This window comes from Rhinoraja longicauda, chromosome 14 (assembly GCF_053455715.1).
Source record: "Rhinoraja longicauda isolate Sanriku21f chromosome 14, sRhiLon1.1, whole genome shotgun sequence".
In the NCBI taxonomy this organism is placed as follows: Eukaryota; Metazoa; Chordata; class Chondrichthyes; order Rajiformes; family Arhynchobatidae; genus Rhinoraja; species Rhinoraja longicauda.
This window is the reverse complement of record NC_135966.1, coordinates 8340752-8361628: the sequence shown is the minus strand read 5'-3', so window position 1 is coordinate 8361628 and position 20877 is coordinate 8340752. Positions and strand designations below refer to the sequence as shown.

The 20877-nt window shown below is 45.6% G+C and overlaps 1 protein-coding gene across 4 annotated transcripts in view; it reads left to right on the top strand.

The window, feature by feature from the left end:
- LOC144600028 (follistatin-related protein 5-like) overlaps positions 1 to 20877 on the top strand; it is a 393214-nt gene that overhangs the window by 137187 nt on the left and 235150 nt on the right. For all 4 annotated transcript variants that reach the window (XM_078411369.1, XM_078411368.1, XM_078411370.1 and 1 more), the window contains exon 4: positions 19221 to 19469. In XM_078411369.1, coding sequence (XP_078267495.1) covers positions 19221 to 19469 — 249 coding nt within the window. The remainder of the gene's footprint in view (positions 1 to 19220; positions 19470 to 20877) is intronic.

Sequence of the window (20877 nt, the reverse complement as noted above, 5' to 3'; positions counted from 1 at the left end):
AACTGGCTTCGGTAAAAATTGTAAATTGTCCCTACTGGTGTAGGATAGTGTTAGTGTGCGGGGATCGCTGGTCGGTGCGGACTCAGTGGGCCGAAGGGCCTGTTTCCGCGCCGTATCTCCAAACTAAACTAAATGGACAATACAGAGATGGAATGCATATCTTCCATTCATTGTTCTTTATCTCTCTACATCATCGTCTATAACTCTCGTTTCCCTTATCCCTAACCAGTCTGAAGAAGGGTCTCGACCCGAAATGTCGCCCATTGCTTCTCTCCAGAGATGCTGCCTGTCCCGCTGAGTTACTCCAACGTTTTGTGTCTAATACCGAGATGGAGCTGGGTCAATGTGCCTTTTGAGAGGCAGAATCAGTGGTAATGATGAAGAATCTTTATACTGGTACTAGATATGCAGAATGCAACTTGACGAAAATGGCCTTAAGACTATGTAGGAAGCATTAAAATGTGTACTGTTTACCAGACTGGCATTCCTTATCTGAATGAACTTCAGAAATTCTCACCAGGAGATAAATCAAATTAAGGAATACCTGAAGGGGACCTGTTTCAGATTCCAGACGCATTCTCAAATCTTCATCTCGCTGTTTATCGTTTAATTCAAATCTGTCTTGATGGTCAGACTGCTTAGAAATTCACTCCAAATACCCCTTCCATAAAATCAATTTGATTGATTCTAAAATAACAAAAGTTAGGGAGTTCTTAGCATCTTCAGGAGTTTTATTATTTTTTAATTTGCAAAGTTGAACTATGTGTTATGCAGCACAGCAATGCTGAAATATTATAGGCTAATTATATTTATAGGGTGCAATTTATATGCAGGTTTTCCAGAGGTTATATTGATTCAGCTACAAATGTTTTGTTTAAAACCTGAAATGTAAAACACCCCCCCCCCCCCCCCCCCCCCCCCAGTGGGAGAAATTCGTTAAATCGATTTGCTTCCCTTTGGTACTTGGAATATGAACGTGGAACAGTACTGCACAGGAACAGGCCCTTCGGCCCACAATGCCTGTGCTGAACATGATACCAAGTTGAACTAATCCCCTCTGCCTGCACATGATCCATATCCCTCCATTCCCTGCATATTCATGTGCCTTACTAAAAGTCTCTTAAATACATGTGCCTCCACCACCACCCTCGGCAGGGCGTTCCAGGCACCCACCCACCTCCTGTGCATAAAATATCTTGCCTTTAAACATCGCCACTCTCATCTTAAAGCTACGCCCTCTTGCCTTTGACATTTCTACCCTGGGGGAAACAAAGGTTCTGACTGGTTCCCCTTTCTGAGCCTCACATCATTTTAGATACTTGTATTATCCACTGGCATTTCAGAGAAAACAATCAACAACCTTTCTTTGTTGCTAATGCCCCCTAATCTAGGCAGCATTCTGGTGAACCTCCACTGCACCGTCTCCACACCCTGCTGGCAATAAGGTGCCACATGTAATGCTGTGTGACTGAAACTGATCATTTCAGTCCAGTAGTGTAAGAAAATAACTGCAGATGCTGGTACAAGTCGAAGGTGTTTATTTCACAAAATGTTGGAGTAACTCAGCGGGTCAGGCAGCATCTCAGGAGAGAAGGAATGGGTGACGTTTCGGGTCAAAACCCTTCTTCAGACCTTTCTGTCATGGGCCTCCTCCAGTGCCACAGTGAGGCCCACTGGAAATTGGAGGAACAGCACCTCATATTTCGCCTGGGCAGCTTGCAGCCCAGTGGTATGAACATCGACTTCTCCAACTTTAGATAGTCTCCAAATTTGAGGAAGGATATTCTTGCTATTGAGGGCGTGCAGCGTAGGTTTACTAGGTTAATTCCCGGAATGGCGGGACTATCATATGTTGAAAGACTGGAGCGACTAGGCTTGTATACAGTGGAATTTAGAAGGATGAGAGGAGATCTTATCGAAACGTATAAGATTATTACGGGTTGGACACATTAGAGGCAGGAAACATGTTCCCAATGTTGGGGGAGTCCAGAACAAGGGTCCACAGCTTAAGAATAAGGGGTAGGCCATTTAGAACTGAGATGAGGAAAAACCTTTTCAGTCAGAGAGTTGTAAATCTGTGGAATTCTCTGCCGCAGAAGACGGTGGAGACCAATTCTCTGAATGCATTCAAGAGAGAGCTAGATAGAGCTCTTAAGGATAGCAGAGTCAGGGGGTATGGGGAGAAGGCAGGAACGGGGTACTGATTGAGAATGATCAGCCATGATCACATTGAATGGCGGTGCTGGCTCGAAGGGCCGAATGGTCTCCTCCTACACCCATTGTCTATTGTCTATTGGCTATTGTCTATTGTCCTCTGTCCCTTTCTTCCCCTCCCCCTTCCCAGATCTCCCTCTATCTTCCTGTCTCCACCTATATTCTTCTTTTGTCCCGCCCCCCACCATCAGTCTGAAGAAGGGTCTCGACCTGATGCTGCCTGACCAGCTGAGTTACTCCAGCATTTTGTGAATAAATACCTTCGATTTGTACCAGCATCTGCAGTTATTTTCTTATACTTCTTCAGTCTGATGTCAGGGGGGCGGGACAAAGGAAGGATATAGGTGGAGACAGGAAGATAGAGGGCGAACTGGGAGGGGGGAGGGGAAGAGAGGGACAGAGGAACTTTCTAAAGTTGGAGAAGTCAATGTCCATACCGCTGGGCTGCAAGCTGCCCAAGCGAAATATGAGGTGCTGTTTCAGTCCAGTAGTTTAGTTCGGTTTAGTTTAGAGATACAGCGTGGAAACAGGCCCACCGAGACCGCACAGACCATCGATTCCCTGCATATTAACACTATCCTACTCCCACTAAGGACAATGTTTACATTTACCCAGCCAATTAACCCACAAACCTGCACGTCTTTGGAGTGTGGGAGGAACGGTAGCGCAGCGGTAGAGTTGCTGCTTTACAGCGAATGCAGCGCCCGAGACTCAGGTTCGATCCTGACTACGGGTGCTGCACTGTAAGGAGTTTGTACGTTCTCACCGTGACCTGCGTGGGTTTTCTCCGAGATCTTCGGTTTCCTCCCACACTCCAAAGACGTACAGGTATGTAGGTTAATTGGCTGGGTAAATGTAAAAATTGTCCCTAGTGGGTGTAGGATAGTGTTAATGTGCGGGGATCACTGGGCGGCACGGACTTGGTGGGCCGAAAAGGCCTGTTTCCAGCTGTATATATATGATATGATATGATATGATATGATATGAAACCGAAGATCTCGGAGAAAACCCACGCAGTCACAGGGAGAACGTACAAACTCCGTACAGACGGCGCCCGTTGTCGGGATCGAACCCGGGTCTCCGGCGCTGCATTCGCTGTAAGGCAGCAACTCTACCGCTGCGCCACCGTGTCGCTAGTAGAGTTAGATGATAGTTCCAATTCATAAACATTTCCATATATTTTCTTCGCCTAATGTTACTCACAAATCATATCTCCCTGATGTAAGCATCAAGCTTCTCCTTTGATGGAGCAATGTTATATGCTCCAAATCGAGAAAAAAATATAGCCTTAGCCTAGCAACGCTTTAAGGTGAGAGGGGCAAAGTTTAAAGGAGATGTGTGGGGCAAGTTTTTTTACACAGAGGGTGGTGTGTGCCTGGAACTCGCTGCCATGGGTGGTGGTGGAAGGAGATACACTAGTGGCATTTAAGAGACTTTGGCATCGGCACATGGATATACAGGGAATGGAGGGATATGGGTTGGGTGCAAGTAGATAAATGATGGTCTTGGCATCATGTTGGGCAGAGACATTGTGGGCCGAAGGGCCTGTTGTTATGCTGTAATGTTTTATGTAACCCCAGCATGGCTCCTGACATTTAGAAACTAACACTTTATCACTCATTCATCTCAATTATTTTACACTTTCTCCATAAACTCTAGACCCTTGTCGTGCAAAGCCCAAAATCGACCAACTTTCTACAGGATCACCGTAACTCCTCTGCTCCTCTAGTAATGAACCCCGGTGACATGTTTACATATTTAGCAGATGTTGTCAGACAGCTTCCCCATGCCTGATGATCTATCTAACTGCACTTGGACTTTTGTGTGTAAGAAGGAACTGTAGACTCTGGATTACACCGAAGATAGACACAAAAATGCTGGAGTAACTCAGTGGGTCAGGCAGCATCTCTGGAGAAAAACATTAGGTGACCTTTCAGGTAGTTATCCTCCTTCAGACTTTAGAAGGGTCCCAACCCGAAACGTCACTTACTTCTTTTCTCCACAGATGCTGCCTGACCCGCTGAGTTACTCCAGCATTTTGTGTACTTAGTCCTTTTAGAGTTTAAGTTTTTTTTTTTTAGAGATGCAGCGTGGAAACAGGCCCTTTCGGCCCACCGGGTCCGCGCCGACCAGCGATCCCCGCACACTAACACTATCCTACACCCACTAGGGACAATTGTCACATTTACCAAGCCAATTAACCTTCAAACCTGAATGTCTTTGGAGTGTGGGAGGAAACCGAAGATCTCGGAGAAAACCCACGCAGGTCACGGGGAGAACGTACAAACTCCGTACAGAGTAGTCGGGATCGAACCCAGATCTCCGACGCTGCATTCTCTGTAAGGCAGCAACTCTACCGCTGCGCCACCGTGCCGCCTTTGTTCCCCAACATCGTGTAGATGTTAATTTTCCAGTTAGTAGTCATTTTTACGGAATGCACAACTGCAGATATCTGTATTGAGATTCATTTGCCTTTTTTTGTTCTTTTCTGACTGTAGCTAGTGTCAACTATTACTTAGGCTCCATGAATCTACGGTAGGTCACAGAGCCATCCGGTTCCCAACTAACATTTACTGTAACTTACAATATCTCCCCATACTCTCATCGACTTCCAGCAGATTGTACACACAAAGGGCGGCACGGTAGCGCAGCGGTAGAGTTGCAGCGCCGGAGACTCGGGTTCGATCCTGACTACGGGCGCCGTCTGTACGGAGTTTGTACGTTCTCCCCGTGACCTGCATGGGTTTTCTCCGAGATCTTCAGTTTCCTCCCACACTCCAAAGACGTACAGGTATGTAGGTTAATTGGCTGGGTAAATGTAAAAATTGTCCCTAGTGGGTGTAGGATAGTGTTAATGTACGGGGATCGCTGGGCGGCGCGGACTTGGTGGGCCGAAAAGGCCTGTTTCCGCGCTGTATATATATGATATGATATGATATGACAAGGAACTACAGGTGCTAGTTTTCCTGAGGGCTGCAGTACTCGGCATGCCAGCCAGCGTCTCTGGAGGACATGGTTCGCGATGTTTCTGGTTGGGAAGTTGAGAAGAAGGGTCCTGACCCAAAACGTCACCTAGCCAGGTCCTCTGCTGCCTGGCCCATTAAGTTAGAGTCATAGAGTGATACAGCGAGGAAACAGGCCCTTCGGCCCAACTTGCCCACACCGGCCAGCATGTCCCAGCTACACTCGTCCCACCTGCCTGCACTTGGCCCGAATCCCTCTAAACGTGTCCTATCCACAAGTTACTCCAGAACTTTGTGTGTTTTGTTATGACATTGATGTCATGTGCAAATGACAGTATGGGGCTTCAATGCAAACATATTTCCTCAATCTTTTATCAGATCTGATATCATTTCTAAACTATCACCAAATGTTTGGCAATTTAAAAAAATCCAACTAGCAAGTAGTTAAGGCAACTAATATACGGATGCATTAGATGTCTTTCGGTACATAAACCTATCTGTACCGATCAGGCAAGAGGTACAGAAGTGTGAAAACGCACACCTCCAGATTCAGGGACAGTTTCTTCCCAGCTGTTATCAGGCAACTGAACCATCCTATCAACAATTGGAGAGTGATCCTGAGCTACAATCTACCTCACTGAAGACCCTCAGACTATCTTTAAACGGACTTTACTGGTCTTTATAAGTCCATCATTTCTTGGAGCAGAATTAGGCCATTCGGCCTATCAAGCCTACTTCGTCATGGCTAATCTATCTTTCCCTCTCACCCCCATTCTCCTGCCTTCTCCCCACAAACCCTGAAGATGGGTCTCGAACCCAATATGTCACCCATTTCTTCTCTCCAGAGATGTTGCCTGGCCCGCTGTTGCTCCAGCTTTTTGGGTCTATCTACCTTGTTCTCCATTTTAGAAATTCAGTTCCACTAAGGTCCAAGGGAGAATAAAAGCACAGTCACTATTTGACTCTGTGTTCAGCAAATTTCCCAGCTGTGATCAGGCAACTGAACCACCCTACCACAACCGGAGAGCAGTCCTGAACTACTATCTACCTCTTTGATGACCCCCAGGCTATCCTTGACTGGACTTTGCCGGCATAACCTTGCACTAAATGTTATTTCCTTATCATATATCTATACACTGTGGATGGGTCGATTGTGACCATGTACTGTCTTTCCGCTGACTGGTTAGCACGCAACAACAGCTTTTCACTGTACCTCGGTACACGTGACAATAAACTAAACTGAACTAGAGAAATGGCGTTCATTCAAACTCATGAAATGACTTGTTAGCAGGTAGTTCCGTTGGCCATTTGCTCCTATCTCGTGTTTGTTGGGGTGATAGACAATGAATGAAGAACATGTTTCTTCTGTTTGAACAAGTGTTACCTGAAAGTAAAGAGCATATTGTCAGGCCACAGTTTAATCATCCGATATTTTAACTGCGATGGTTGCAAGCTCTGAATAGGTATGAGTTTACAAGAAAATTAAGTGGAGACCATGTACTAGTTTGAACATTTAATTAAGCTTCTACCCTCATGAGAGTTGTGCAAAGGTTACTTTGAAGAAGGCTTAAGTAAAGCTTTGCACCTGAAGGTGGATAAATGAGATCAATACTCTCATGCAGTTGGTTGCTTGCAATTCAGTGATCTGAAATTGGGATCATTTTTTTTAAAACGTAGGTACCGGTTACTGAGAACCTCCTTAATGTGAATGCAGACTCTTTGATATTTCATGTTCACGAGTGATAGGAGCAGAATTAGGCCATTTGGCCCATCAAGTCTACTCTGCTGTTCAATCAAGGCTGGTCTATCCTTCCCTCTCGATTTGAGTACAGCAGCAAAGAAGTCCTTCTGCAATTGTACAGGGCATTGGTGAGACCACATCTGGAGTATTGTGCGCAGTTTTGGTCTCCTAATTTGAGGAAGGATGTCCTTGCTATTGAGGCAGTGCAGCGTAGGTTCACGAGGTTAATCCCTGGGATGGAGGGACTGTCATGTGAGGAAAGATTGGAAAGACGAGGCTTGTACTCACTGGAGTTTAGAAGGATGAGAGGGGATCTTATAGAGACGTATAAAATCATAAAAGGAGTAGACAAGCTGCATGCAGGAAAAATGTCCCCAATGTTGGGGGAGTCCAGAACCAGGGGCCACAGTCTAAGAACAAAGGGGTGGCCATTTAAAACTGAGGTGAGAAGAAACCTTTTCACCCAGAGAGTTGTGAAATTGTGGAATTCTCTGCCACAGAAGGCAGTGGAGGCCAATTCACTGGATGAATTTAAAAGGGAGTTAGATAGAGCTCTCAGGGGCCAGTGGAATCAAGGGATATGGGGAGAAGGCAGGCACGGGTTACTAATTGTGGATGATCAGCCATGATCACAATGAATGGTGGTGCTGGTTCGAAGGGCCAAATGGCCTCCTCCTGCACCTAGTTTCTATGTTTCTTGACCCCATTCTCCTGCCTTCCCCCCATGATCTCTGACACACGTACTAATCAAGAATCTATTTATCTCTACCTTAAAAATATCCATCGACTTAGCCTCAACAGCCTCTTTGGCAATGAATTCCACAGATTTACCACCTTCTGACTAAAGATATTCCTCCCCATCTCCTTCATAAAGGAATGTCATTTTATTTTGAGGCTGTCACCTCTGGTCCTAGACTCTCCCACTAGTGGAAACACCCTCTCCACATCCACTCTATCCAGGCCTTTCGCTATTCAGCAAGTCTCAATGAGGTCGTCCCCCCCCCCCTCATCCTTCTAAACTCCAGTGAGTACAGGCCCAGTGCCATCAAATGCTCCTTTCCAACTCCTATTTAATGAATTATTTGTTGTGACCAACGTCAAATGATATTGGCGATGTCAATATTTATTACCAATCCTTCATGTATTAAGATGCAAGACGACATCGTTTTGGAACAGCTCTGCCCAAGACCGCAAGAAATTGCAGAGACTTGTAGATTTAGCCCAGTCCATCAACAAGACCAGACTCCCCACCATTGACTCCATCTACACTTCACACTGCCCTGGAAAAGCAGCCAAAATAATCAAGGGCGTGTCCCGCCCCAGTCAATCCTTCCTCCCCATGCTCCCATCTGGCAGAGGGTCCAGAAGCTTGAAAGCACACACCACTATGCTGAGAACTATGTTCTCCACTTATTATCTTCCCCTTTACCCTGTCCATTGTACTTGTTCGACTTGATCGTATTTATGTGTGGTATATCTGATCTGTTTGCGTAGCATACAAAAACAAAGCTTTTCACTGTACCTCATAACATGTGACAATGATAAACCAAAACCTAAAGAATCAGTTGCCTCTGTGTGCCCTCTCTGAACTCTTTATGTAGCCTCAGCTAGATACTTAAATACACTGTTTAGTTAGTAGACACCAAGTCCAATTTTGGTAACAATTCTAAGGAGAGGTTTTGTAAGAGTTACTGCATGAATTGCCACTTTATGAAACTCGCTGGTGCCAATTGCTCCCTTATGTTTTACTAATGCCTTTTATATTCTGGGTAAGGGCAGCAAATTTCCTTCCCTGAAGGGCATTACTGAACCGGATAGATTTTAAAATCCATTCCCATCGTTTTATAATCACCATTACTGATGCTGGTTTTTTTTAGATTCCGGACTTATTTAATTAACTGAACGTAAACTCTCTGATGTGCTGAGGTGAGATTGGATCTTACGACACTGTGGCGTTAGTTCAGGCCCTCAGAGTGAGGTCCTAGGCAAATTGGAGGAACAGCACCTCACATTTCACTTGGGCAGCTTACACCCAAGCGGTACGGACATTAGAGTTGGACACAAAATGCTGAAGTAACTCAGCGGGACAGGCAGCATCTCTGGAGAGAAAGAATAGGTGACGTTTCGGGTCATAGAAACATAGAAAATAGGTGCAAGAGGAGGCCATTCATTGTGATCATGGCTGATCATCCACAATCAGTAACCTGTGCCTGCCTTCTCCCCATATCCCTTGATTCCACTAGCCCCCAGAGCTCTATCTAACTCTCTCTTAAAAAGGATCCTTCCTTTTTTTTTTATTGACTCAATGTCATCCATTCCTTCTCTCCAGAGATGCTGCTTGATGCATGTTGAGTTACCCCAGCATTTTGTGTCTATCGTTGGTTTAAACCAGCATCTGCAGCTCTTTCCTTCACGGTATGATTATTAACTTCTCTAACTTCAAGTCAAGTCAAGTTTATTTGTCACATACACATACACGATGTGCAGTGAAATGAAAGTGGCAATGCCTGCGGATTGTGCACAAAAAAGAATTACAGTTACAGCATATAAATAAAGTTAATATAGAGAAGACAAAAATGTAGTCCCTGGAGTTATAAAAGTTAACAGTCCTGATGGCCTGTGGGAAGAAACTCCGTCTCATCCTCTCCGTTTTCACAGCGTGACAGCGGAGGCGTTTGCCTGACCGTAGCATCTGGAACAGACCGTTACTGGGGTGGCAGGGGTCCCCCATAATCTTGCTTGCTCTGGATCTGCACCTCCTGATGTATAGGTCCTGCAGGGGGACGAGTGTAGTTCCCATGGTGCGTTCTGCCGAACGCACTACTCTCTGCAGGGCCATCCTGTCCTGGGCAGAGCTGTTCCCAAACCAGACTGTAATGTTGCTGGACAGGATGCTCTCTACAGCACCAGAGTAGAAGCAATAAAGGATCCTCAGAGACACTCTGAATTTCCTCAGCTGTCTAAGGTGGTAAAGGCGCTGCTTTGCCTTACCCACCAGTGCAGCAATGTGTGTTGCCCATGTCAGATCCTCTGTGATGCGGACTCCCAAGTATTTAAAACTGCTCACCCAATCCACAGTAGACCCTCAACTAACCGTTGCTTTCCCTCTCTCTCTCCATCCCTCCCCCAGCCTAGTTCTCCGACCAGTCTGACTGTCTTTCTGATTAAATTTCATCTTTGTATGCTTCGTTGACAACTTCCCCGAGCGGACAATGACCTGTCCTCCATTTTCCTCGAACTTCGTCCCCTTTGACGTCTCATTTTCACACCTTTCCCCTTCCATATCTCGGTGTCTCCCTCACCTCTGACTCTCGGGTCTGAAGGAGGGTCTCGACCCGAAATACCACCCCATTCCTTCTCTCCAGAGATGCTGCCTGTCCCGCTGAGTTACTCCAGCACTTTTTGTCTACCCTGGGGAACTGGTTGAGTCGTGTAGTCTGCACGCTACTGTGGCCACTCTGCTACTTCAGGGAGTGTACCGTACTGTCAGCTGTAAGTCATTCCCCACACACAGGGAATTAGCGGAAAAACAAGAGAATGGCAATTAATTTATTTTCAGCCACGCACAAATGCGAATAAAATTAACGTGGGGCTTTATTTTGGAGTGCCCTTGTGTGCCGAACAAAACTCCCTCTAATCGGATAATCCTCTTTCAGAGCCCAGGATGAGAGAGAGTGAAGCTTAATGTTTAAAATGAGTGATGCGAAATCCATCGTTTTGCCTCCGTCAGTTTTTGGACGGACGAGACATGAACAAGAAAAATGTACTTGATGCACTCCGTCTAATCTCTCGAGTGCTTGCTCGATTCCCCAGCGTCATCATCGCACTGTATCATCCCCCTCACATGCGCAAGTGGCTGGCTGCAACAATTTGTCTATTTAATTATATCATTATGGTGCTTTACTGGCTTGTAATGCTGGTGATCTATCTGACTCCCCACTAAAATGAACAGACTGACTTCAGTAATGTGTGGTGGCGTGTCCTGGCCAAACGCTCGTTATTTTCCACTAGAAGATGGTGATGTCAATTGATGGGGCCTAGCGCCGACTCTGCATTAGAACTGACTCGAAAAGAAATGAGATTTACATGAATACGAACCGCTGATTCTACTTTTTAATTTTCCCCCCGTCCCTATCAGCCTTTGCCGACTATTGCTCCTCCCCTGGCAATCTATTCGGTTTTCCTTTCAGTTAAATAGCGTCTAATTCTACAGACGCAAGAAACTGCAGATGCTGGAATCTTGAGCAAAGCACAGACACCCCCACCCCACCGGCACTTTGTGTCAAGCTCGAGGTGTCAGATCAGACATCTGACTCTACGACCACGTTTTAACCCAGTTCTCCCCCCTCCTGTGATAATATCTGGTCGTCTGACTGTGGAGTGCACGTGCTCTCCTTGTATACACCTGTCTGTCGCCAAACCTCATGATGTAGGAAGGAACTCCAGACGCTGGTTTAAATCAAAGATTTCTTCCGACTGAAGAAGGGTCTCGACCTGAAACGTCACCCATTCCCCCTATCCAGAGATGCTGCCCGTTCTGTTGAGTTACTAGAGCGTTTTGTGTCTATCTTCGGCTGAAGCACGCCAGTTAAGTTTTGGTTTAGTTTAGAGATCCAGCGCGGAAACAGGCCCACCAGGTCTGCACCGACCAGCGATCCCCGCACACTAACGCTAACCAACGCACACCAGGGACAATTTACAATTCGAACCAAGCCAATTAACCTACAAACCTGTACGTCTTTGGAGTACTTTGAAGTATCCTGTGTGTGTGTGTGTGGCAGATTACACCCTCAGTCCTTGCATGTCTGAAACACCTTGCGTACCTGCTTTAGTTGATTGAAGGAAGAGGAATTACTGAAAAATGCCCAGTAACGGAGCCCACATTTGTGGAGAGAGAGACTGTGTGAATGTTTAAGGCTGAGAACCCTTTCATAAGCAAGAGCTTTCCTTGTTGCATCTTTTCTGTTAGTTTTTCGGTACGATAAGTCCTCTCTCTTGGTCGGAATACAAATTGAGACTGAGGCAAGATCAGTAATTCTAAGGTCAAGAATGTTTTATTGCCATATGTGACCCAAGCAGGGCAATGAAATTCTTACTCACAGCACCACAGAATAAGTAAACACAGTACTCTGTAAACAATATAATTAATGCAAAAAAAGTTCAGTGTGCGAGTGTATGTATATGTGAACTTTTTTTGCACTCTTGACTTGTACATAGACATATATATCTATATATACACACAAAATGCTGGAGTAACTCAGCAGGTCAGGCAGCATCTCAGGAGAGAAGGAATGGGTGACGTTTCGGGTCGAGACCCTTCTTCAGACTGAAGAAGGGTCTCGACCTGAAACGTCACCCATTCCTTCTCTCCTGAAATGCTGCCTGACCTGCTGAGTTACTCTAGCATTTCGTGAATAAATACCTTCGATTTGTACCAGCATCTGCAGTTATTTTCCTACACTATCTATATATCTATATTTATCTATATATACCTATATATACACACACACCTATATATACCTGTACGCATACCTATATATATATATATATATATATACATATACATATACATATACATATATATATATACATATACATATACATATACATATACATACACACATATATATATATATATATATATATATATACATATACATACATACACACCTATATATATATACCTATATATATACCTACATGTACACACATACATATATATGACATATGTATGATATATAATATATTAATTCATTATATTCATTCATACAATCAAACAAACTGTTATAGTGCAAAAAGACAAAACTAATGCCTCCACGTATTTCAGAGATTATTTGGAGAGTTTAATCGCCTGATGGCTGTGGGGAAGAAGCTACCCCTGGACCTGGACATTACAGTTGTCGGGTTTCTATATCCTTTTCCCGATGGCAGGGGTGAAATGAGAGCGTGGCCAGGGTGGTGTGGGTCTCTGATGATGCTGGCTGCCTTTGTTCCGGGCGTTCCTGGTGGCTCAGTGGTGCAGCGGGTAGAGCTGCTGCCTCACAGCGCCAGAGACCCAGATTCGATCCTGTCCTTGGGTGCTGTCCGTGTGGAGTTTGCACGTTCTCTCTGTGACTGCGTAGGTTTGCACCCACATTCCAAAGACGTGCGGGTTTGCAGGTTAATTGACCCTCTGTTAATTGCACATTAATTAAGTGGATGTAAAGGTGGGATAATAGAACTAAGATGTACAGGTAATTGATGGCTGGCAAGGACTCGGTGGGCCAAAGGGCTTGTCCAATGCTGTATCTCTAAACTGAATTTAAACAAGCTTAGGGTAGTTGATAAGTCAAAATGACAAATTACTTTACAAAAAAATCACCGAAAGGAACAGACCATTTCTTTTTCGATGTATCTATTCTCAGGCAATCAATTCAAGCCCATTCGATAGTCTCAAGATAACAGTGCATGGAGAACAGATGGTCACAGGATACAATTCCTATCAAAGTACATACTCAATATTACATAGGGCAGCTAAGTTACTGATATTAGAAACATAGGTGCAGGAGGAGGCCATTTGGCCCTTCGAGCCAGCACTGCCATTCATTGTGATCATAGACAATAGACAATAGACAATAAGTGCAGGAGTAGGCCATTCGGCCCTTCGAGCCAGCACTGCCATTCATTGTGATCATGGCTAATCATCCACAATCAGTAACCCGTGCCTGCCTTCTCCCCATATCCCTTGATTCCGCTAGCCCCCAGAGCTCTATCTAACTCTCTTTTTAATTCATCCAGTGATTTGGCCTCCACTGCCTTCTGTGGCAGAAGATTCCACAAATTCACAACTCTCTGGGTGAAAAAGTTTCTCCTCACCTCAGTTTTAAACGGCCTCCCTTTTATCCTTAGACTGTGGCCCCTGGTTCTGGACTCCCCCAACATTGGGAACATTTTTCCTGCATCTAGCTTGTCCAATCATTTCATAATTTTATACGTCTATATAAGATCCCCTCTCATCCTTCTAAACTCCAGTGAATACAAGCCCAGTCTTTTCAATCTTTCCTCACATGACAGTCCCGCCATCCCGGGGATTAACCTCGTGAACCTACGCTGCACTGCCTCAATAGCAAGGACGTCCTTCCTCAAATTAGGAGACCAAAACTGCACGCAATACTCCAGATGTGGTCTCACCAGGACCCTATACAACTGCAGAAGGACCTCTACTCCTATTCTCAAATCCTCTCGTTATAAAGGCCAACATGCCATTAGCAGTTTAGGAAGTCCAGAAGCTAGTTACAGATGGAGGCCCCAAGAGACCACGAATTGCAAAGGTTTAGATGTGATCTTCTTTGGCATTATGGTGTCGTAAAGTTGAGTCAATGAATTATGGTATCAAAAGTCAATGAATAACAAAACAATGTTGGAGTAACTAATGTAAGGTGAAGGGGAAAAGATTTTATAGGAAACTGAGGGTTTTCTATAAAATCAAAGGTTGGTGGGTGTATGGAACGAGCTGCCAGAGGAGGTAGTTGAGGCAGGGACAATCGCAACGTTTAAGAAGCAATTAGACGGGTAAATGGACAGGTTTAGAGGGATATGGGCCAAAAGCAGGCAAGTGGGACTAGTGTAGATGGGACAAGTTGGGCCAAAAGGCCTGTCTACCAATAGTATAAACCAGCATCTGCAGTGCCTCCCTACTCAATGAAGCACTTCCTGACAAGATGTCACGGGCAGCTACTGTGGCGCAGTGGTAGAGTTGCTGCCTTACAGCCCTTGCAGCGCCAGAGACTCGGGTTCGATCCCGACCACGGGTGCTGTCCGTACGAAGTTTGTACGTTCTCCCCATGACCGCGTGGGTCTTCTCCGAGATCTTCCGTTTCCTCCCACGCTCCAAAAACGTGCAGGCGTGTAGGTTAACTGGCTTGGCGTATGTGTGAATTGTCCCCAGTGTGTGTAGGGTAGTGTTAATGTGTGGGGATCGCTGGTCGGTGCCGTCTCGGTGGGCACTAAGCTTAAAAAAAAGGTGCCCTTATTAAGATGATTCAGAGCTGAATGTCGGCAAGGAGATGGTGTCCTCTGCAGATCGCCTCTCATGAATGCAAATCCCAAGGTGTCTGGATTGTCTTGGAGATAATCTACATCCTGACTTCCGTCACTCTGTAAACAATATTCTTTACCATGGAAATGAATGTGCGTTGGCAAGCAGGAGATCTGACAGTTTGTACCTTTGCCAGCGCCAGAAACATGGTGAGTCTGTGCACTGCCTAGCCGAGGTCTGCTGTATGATTTCAAGTCAAGTCAAGTTTATTTGTCACGTACACATACACGATGTGCAGTGAAATGAAAGTGGCAATGCCTGCGGATTGTGCAACAAAAAAAAAAGAATTACAGTTATGGCATATAAATTAAAGTTAATACAGAGAAGACAAAATTTAGTCCCTGGAGTTATAAAAGTTAACAGTCCTGATGGCGTGTGGGAAGAAATTCCGTCTCATCCTCTCTGTTTTCACAGCGTGACAGCGGAGGCGTTTGCCTGACCGTAGCAGCTGGAACAGTCCATTACTGGGGTGGTCCCTCATGATCTTGCTTGCTCTGGATCTGCACCTCCTGATGTATAGGTCCTGCAGGGGGGCGAATGTAGTTCCCATGGTGCGTTCTGCCGAATGCACTACTCTATGCAGGGCCATCCAGTCCTGGGCAGAGCTGTTCCCAAACCAGACTGTGATGTTGCCGGACAGGATGCTCTCTACAGCCCCAGAGTAGAAGCAATGAAGGATCCTCAGAGACACTCTGAATTTCCTCAGCAGTCTAAGGTGGTAAAGGCGCTGCTTTGCCTTACCCACCAGTGCGGCAATGTGCGTGGCCCATGTCAGATCCTCTGTGATGTGGACTCCCAAGTATTTAAAACTGCTCACCCTATCCACAGTAGACCCATTTATCTCCAGTGGCGTGTACGCCCTTGGATGTTGAGCCCTTCTAAAGTCCACAATCAGCTCCTTAGTTTTTTTGACACTCAAGAGGAGGCTATTGTCCTGACACCCGAGTGCCAGATCAGCCACCTCCTCCCGGTAGGCCTTCTCATCGTTGTCAGAGATCCGGCCCACCACCACAGTGTCATCAGCAAACTTGATGATGGAGTTTGAGCAGCTCCATTTCACAAATGTCGTATGCAAAACAAAGTATTTCACACCACCCGTGTACACGCGACAATAAACTATAATTGAACCATGGAAGTTATTAGTAACTAATAACTAGGATGACACGGTGGCGCAGCGGTAGAGTTGCTGTCCTACAGCACCACAGACCCGGGTTTGATCCTGACTACGGGCACTGTCTTTAAGGAGTTTGCACGTTCTCCCCGTGACCTGCGTGGGTTTTCTCTGAGATCTCCGGTTTCCTCCCACACTCCAAAGACGTACAGGTTTCCAGCCTAATTGGCTGGGTATAAATGTAAATTGTCCCCAGTGTGTGTAGGTTGGTGCTAATGTATGGGGATCACTGATGGGCGCAGACTCGGTGGGCCGAAGAGCTTGTTTGCGCGCTGTATCTCTAAACTAAAAGAGTCGAAAGATCCTTCATAAAGCAGTTCTCATCCATTTTATGAGGCCGTGCAAAAGTCTGAATATTTTTTCCCCTCAATTTTTTGCTTTATTTTACTTCAATTGCTACAAATTAAAATAATTGATTAAATATATGTTTCTTCTAAATGAAACAATTTCTTTCTCACATAGTGGATATGAAACTTATAAATAGTTTAAAAAACACATTAATACACAGCTTCAGTTGATTAAACCTTCCATTTCTCAATCCTTGTGGATTTAGAGTTTCATTCTGTTTTAATTTTTTAAAAAAAGGGAAATACTTATTTGGGGCTTGTTTAATTAATCAGTTACATCTGAATTCAATGTTCATTAAGGAATGCGCCGTAACCTAATGATCTTGCATTCAGGTCTGTGTTTTGCGAGAAAAATCTTTTGCCCTGAAGAATTGTCTCTCCTTTGAACAATTTCTGGCTGACAATTCGGTAGATGCAGATATTTTTTTAGATTTAGAGATACAGCGCGGAAACAGGCCCTTCGGCCCACCGGGTCCGCGCCGCCCAGCGATCCCCGCACATTAACACTATCCTACACACACTAGGGACAATTTTTACATATTACCCAGTCAATTAACCTACATACCTGTACGTCTTTGGAGTGTGGGAGGAAACCGAAGATCTCGGAGAAAACCCACGCAGGTCACTGGGAGAACGTACAAACTCCGTACAGATGGCGCCCGTAGTCAGGATCGAACCTGAGTCCCCGGCACTGCATTCGCTGTAAGGCGGCAACTCTACCGCTGCGCCACCGTGCCGCCCGTTGTTAATAACATTTAGAATGAGAACACACCAAAACTTGTGATCGCTGGGATTGGAACTACCACAGCATCTTAGCAGACGCGAAACCAATTATTAAACCAATTATTAAGAATTATTTTAGGTGGCACACTGGCGAAGCGATAGAGTTGCTGCCTTATAGTGCCAGAGACCCGGGTTCAATCCTGATTACGGGCGCTGTCCGTACAGAGGTTGTACGTTCTTCCCGTGACCTGCGTGGCTTTTTTTCCAGGTGCTCCAGTTTCATCCCACACTCCAAAGACGTACAAGTTTGTAGATTAATTGGCTTGGCGTAAATGTTAAATGTAAATTGTCCACAGTAGGATAGTGTTAGTGTGCGGGGATAACCGGCCGGTCTGGACTCGGTGGGCCGAAGGGCCTGCATATCTAAAGTGAATGAAATTTCAACCTTTTTTCTTTTTGTGATTTGTACTGTCGAACAGTACAGCACAAGAACTGGCCATTCGGCCCACGAAGTCCGTGCTGCCCTCATTGTCCATGCCATGTTAAACTAATCTCCTCTGCTTCATGTAATCCATATCTTTCCATTCTCTGCATGTCCAGGTGCCTGCCTTAAATACCACAATCGTATCTGCCTCCACCACCATCCCTGGCATGCATTCCTGGCACCCACCCCAGAGTCATACTGAGTGGAAACAGGTCCTGTGGCCCAACTTGCCCACACCGCCCCAACATGTCCACATCTACACTCGTCCCACTTGCCTGCATTTGGCCCATATCCCTCTAATCCTGTCCTATCCACGTACCTGTCTAATTACTTCTTAAACATTGCGATAGTCCCTATGGATATGGATTACACGACGCAGAGGAGATTTAGTTTAACTTGACATGGACAATGTGGGCAGAATGGCCTCAACTACCTCCTCCGGCCGCTCATTCCATACACCCACCAACAATGGCGTGAAGAAGTTACCCCTCAGATTCCTATAAAATCTTTCCCCCCGCACATTAAACCTATGGCCTCTGGTTCTCGATTCCCCTACTCTGGGCAAGAGGCCCTGTGTGTCCACAGATCTACTCCTCTCATGATTTGATGTGCCACTTTCTGTGTGTGAAGAATCATGCCCCACACATCTCCAATAAACCTGACCCCTTCTCACCTTAAGGCTGTGCCCTCTAGACTTTGACATATCCGCCCCAGGATAAAGTTTCTGACTGTCTACCCTCTCTATGACCTTGGTTAGTTTTATATACTTGCATCAGGCCTTCATTCCCTCGAGTATAATTTACCTTTGCAGCTTTCACACTGGGCTTGAAGTCTGTTCTAAAATTAGGGGGGGGGGCAATTTTATTCCCACATGACTGCGCGTAAGTGTGTTTGATTTTGTTTTGGATTTGCCTTGCAGCGCCGGAGACCCGGGTCCAATCCTGACTACGGGTACTGTCTGTACACAGTTTATATGATGCCCTTGTGACCGTTTGAGTTTTCTCCGGTTTCCTCCCACACTCCAAAGACGTGCAGATTTGTGGATTAATTGGGTTCTGTAAATTATAAATTGTCCGTAGTGTGTAGGATATTGCCAGTGTATGGGGTGATCGCTGGTGGGCATGGACCTGGTGGGCCGAAGGGACTGTCTCTTCTCTAAAGTCTAATTTACTCCAGCATTTTGTGTCTATCTAAAGTCTACAAGATTTAACTTAGTATATTTTGTTAATACTTCATATCTTTCTTTACTCAGTTGGTGGTGAATCTGTGGAATTCATTGCCCGGTCAATGGATATTTCTCAGGCGGAGATTGACCGATTCTTGATCAGTACGGGTGTCGGGGGTTATGGGGAGAAGGCGGGAGAATGGGGTTGAGAGGGAAAGGTGGGTCAGCCGCGATTGGATGGCGGAGTAGACTTGACGGGCCGAATGGCCTCATTCTTTCTGCGATGACTTGTGAACTGATGAGATTTTTTGTTTGTTTTTTCTGTTTCGTTGCAGTGTATTATGGCCACGATGGACTGTACGGAGCTTGCCAAAGGTACCACTGCGACCGAGGGCAACAGTGTGTCGTCAGTAAGGAGACAGAACTGCCTGAATGTGTGTGCGTGCAAGAGTGCAAGGCCAATTATTTACCCGTTTGCGGCTCAGACGGGGAGTTTTATGAGAATCACTGTGAACTGCATCGCGCTGCCTGCCGGCAGCGAGAGGACGTCCGCATCGTCAACAATAAAGAGTGCTTCTTCCAAGGTAAGGCTCTGAGTAACAGGTAGACCAAGGGTTACACACCTTTTGCTCAAAACCCTTCACACGTGCACGTTAACTTTTGAAGAATCAGCAAGAAATATTCAACCGCACCTATTGATTTTTTGCTTAAGAATAAGTATGATCTATCGTTGGAAAAAAAAAGAAAATACTTTTACAATACAATACAATACAATACAATATATCTTTATTGTCATTGTACAGGGGTACAACGAGATTGGGAATGCGCCTCCCATACGATGCAATAAATTAATTAATTTAAACAACAACAAATTTATGTGACAAATAAATTTGACTTGACTTGACTTGAAACAAATTGTAACAGTTTTAAGACAGAATAAAGTGCAAGTAGATCTGTGCCGGATCACTGTGCGATGTGACCATCCGGCTCAGCAGGACCGGTTCATAGCAGCTATGGCCCTGGGGATGAAGCTGTTCCTGAGTCTGGAGGTGCGGGCGTAGAAGGCCTTGTATCGTCTGCCCGATGGTAGAGGTTCGAACAGACTGTTGCAGGGGTGTGAAGAGTCTTTGTGGATGCTGGTGGCTTTTCTGAGGCATCGTGTGTTGTAGATGCCCTCCAAGGCTGGTAGCTGTGTTCCGATGGTCCTCTGAGCTCTATGGACTACCCGCTGAAGAGCTTTCCTTTCTGCCTCCGTGCAGCTGAGGTACCACACAGGGATGCCATGCGTAAGGATGCTCTCTATGGTGCAGCGATAGAAGGTCGTCAGCAGCTGTTGGGGTAGACCAGACTTTTTCAGTGTTCTCAGGTAGAACAGTCGTTGCTGTGCCTTCTTGACCAGCACAGCAGCGTTATTGGACCATGTTAGGACTTTCATGAAAGTACCAAAAAAAAATAGCAATAACACTGAAGTCTCCTAGCACTAGGAAATAAATAAAGAGCTTGAAGATTTCTGCTTTCTTTAATGGAATTACCTATAGAACCACCCCATGGCTGCAGGAAGAATCAAAGCAAACCCCATCGGAAGCAAACAGAACCAACCGAAGATGCATTTCACTGCAATGCGTTTAAGTAAATCTTTTGATTTCCCCCAGTGGTATATTGAGACTTCGCGGTGGCGCAGCGGTAGAGTTGCTGCCTCACAGCGCCAGAGACCCGCGTTCGATCTGACTACGGGTGCTGTCTGTACGAAGTTTGTACGTTCTCCCCCAGAACCTGCGTGCGTTTTCTCCGGGTGCTCCGGTTTCCCCCCACACTCCAAAGACGTACAGGGTTGTGGGTTAATTGGCTTCGGTAAAAATTGTAAATTGGCCCAAGCCTTGTAGGATAGTATGAGTGTGCGGGGATCGTTGGTTGGTGCGGACTCGGTGGGCCAAAGGGCCTACTTTTGCGCTGTATCTCTAAACTAAATTAATGATGAGAGACATGATTGTA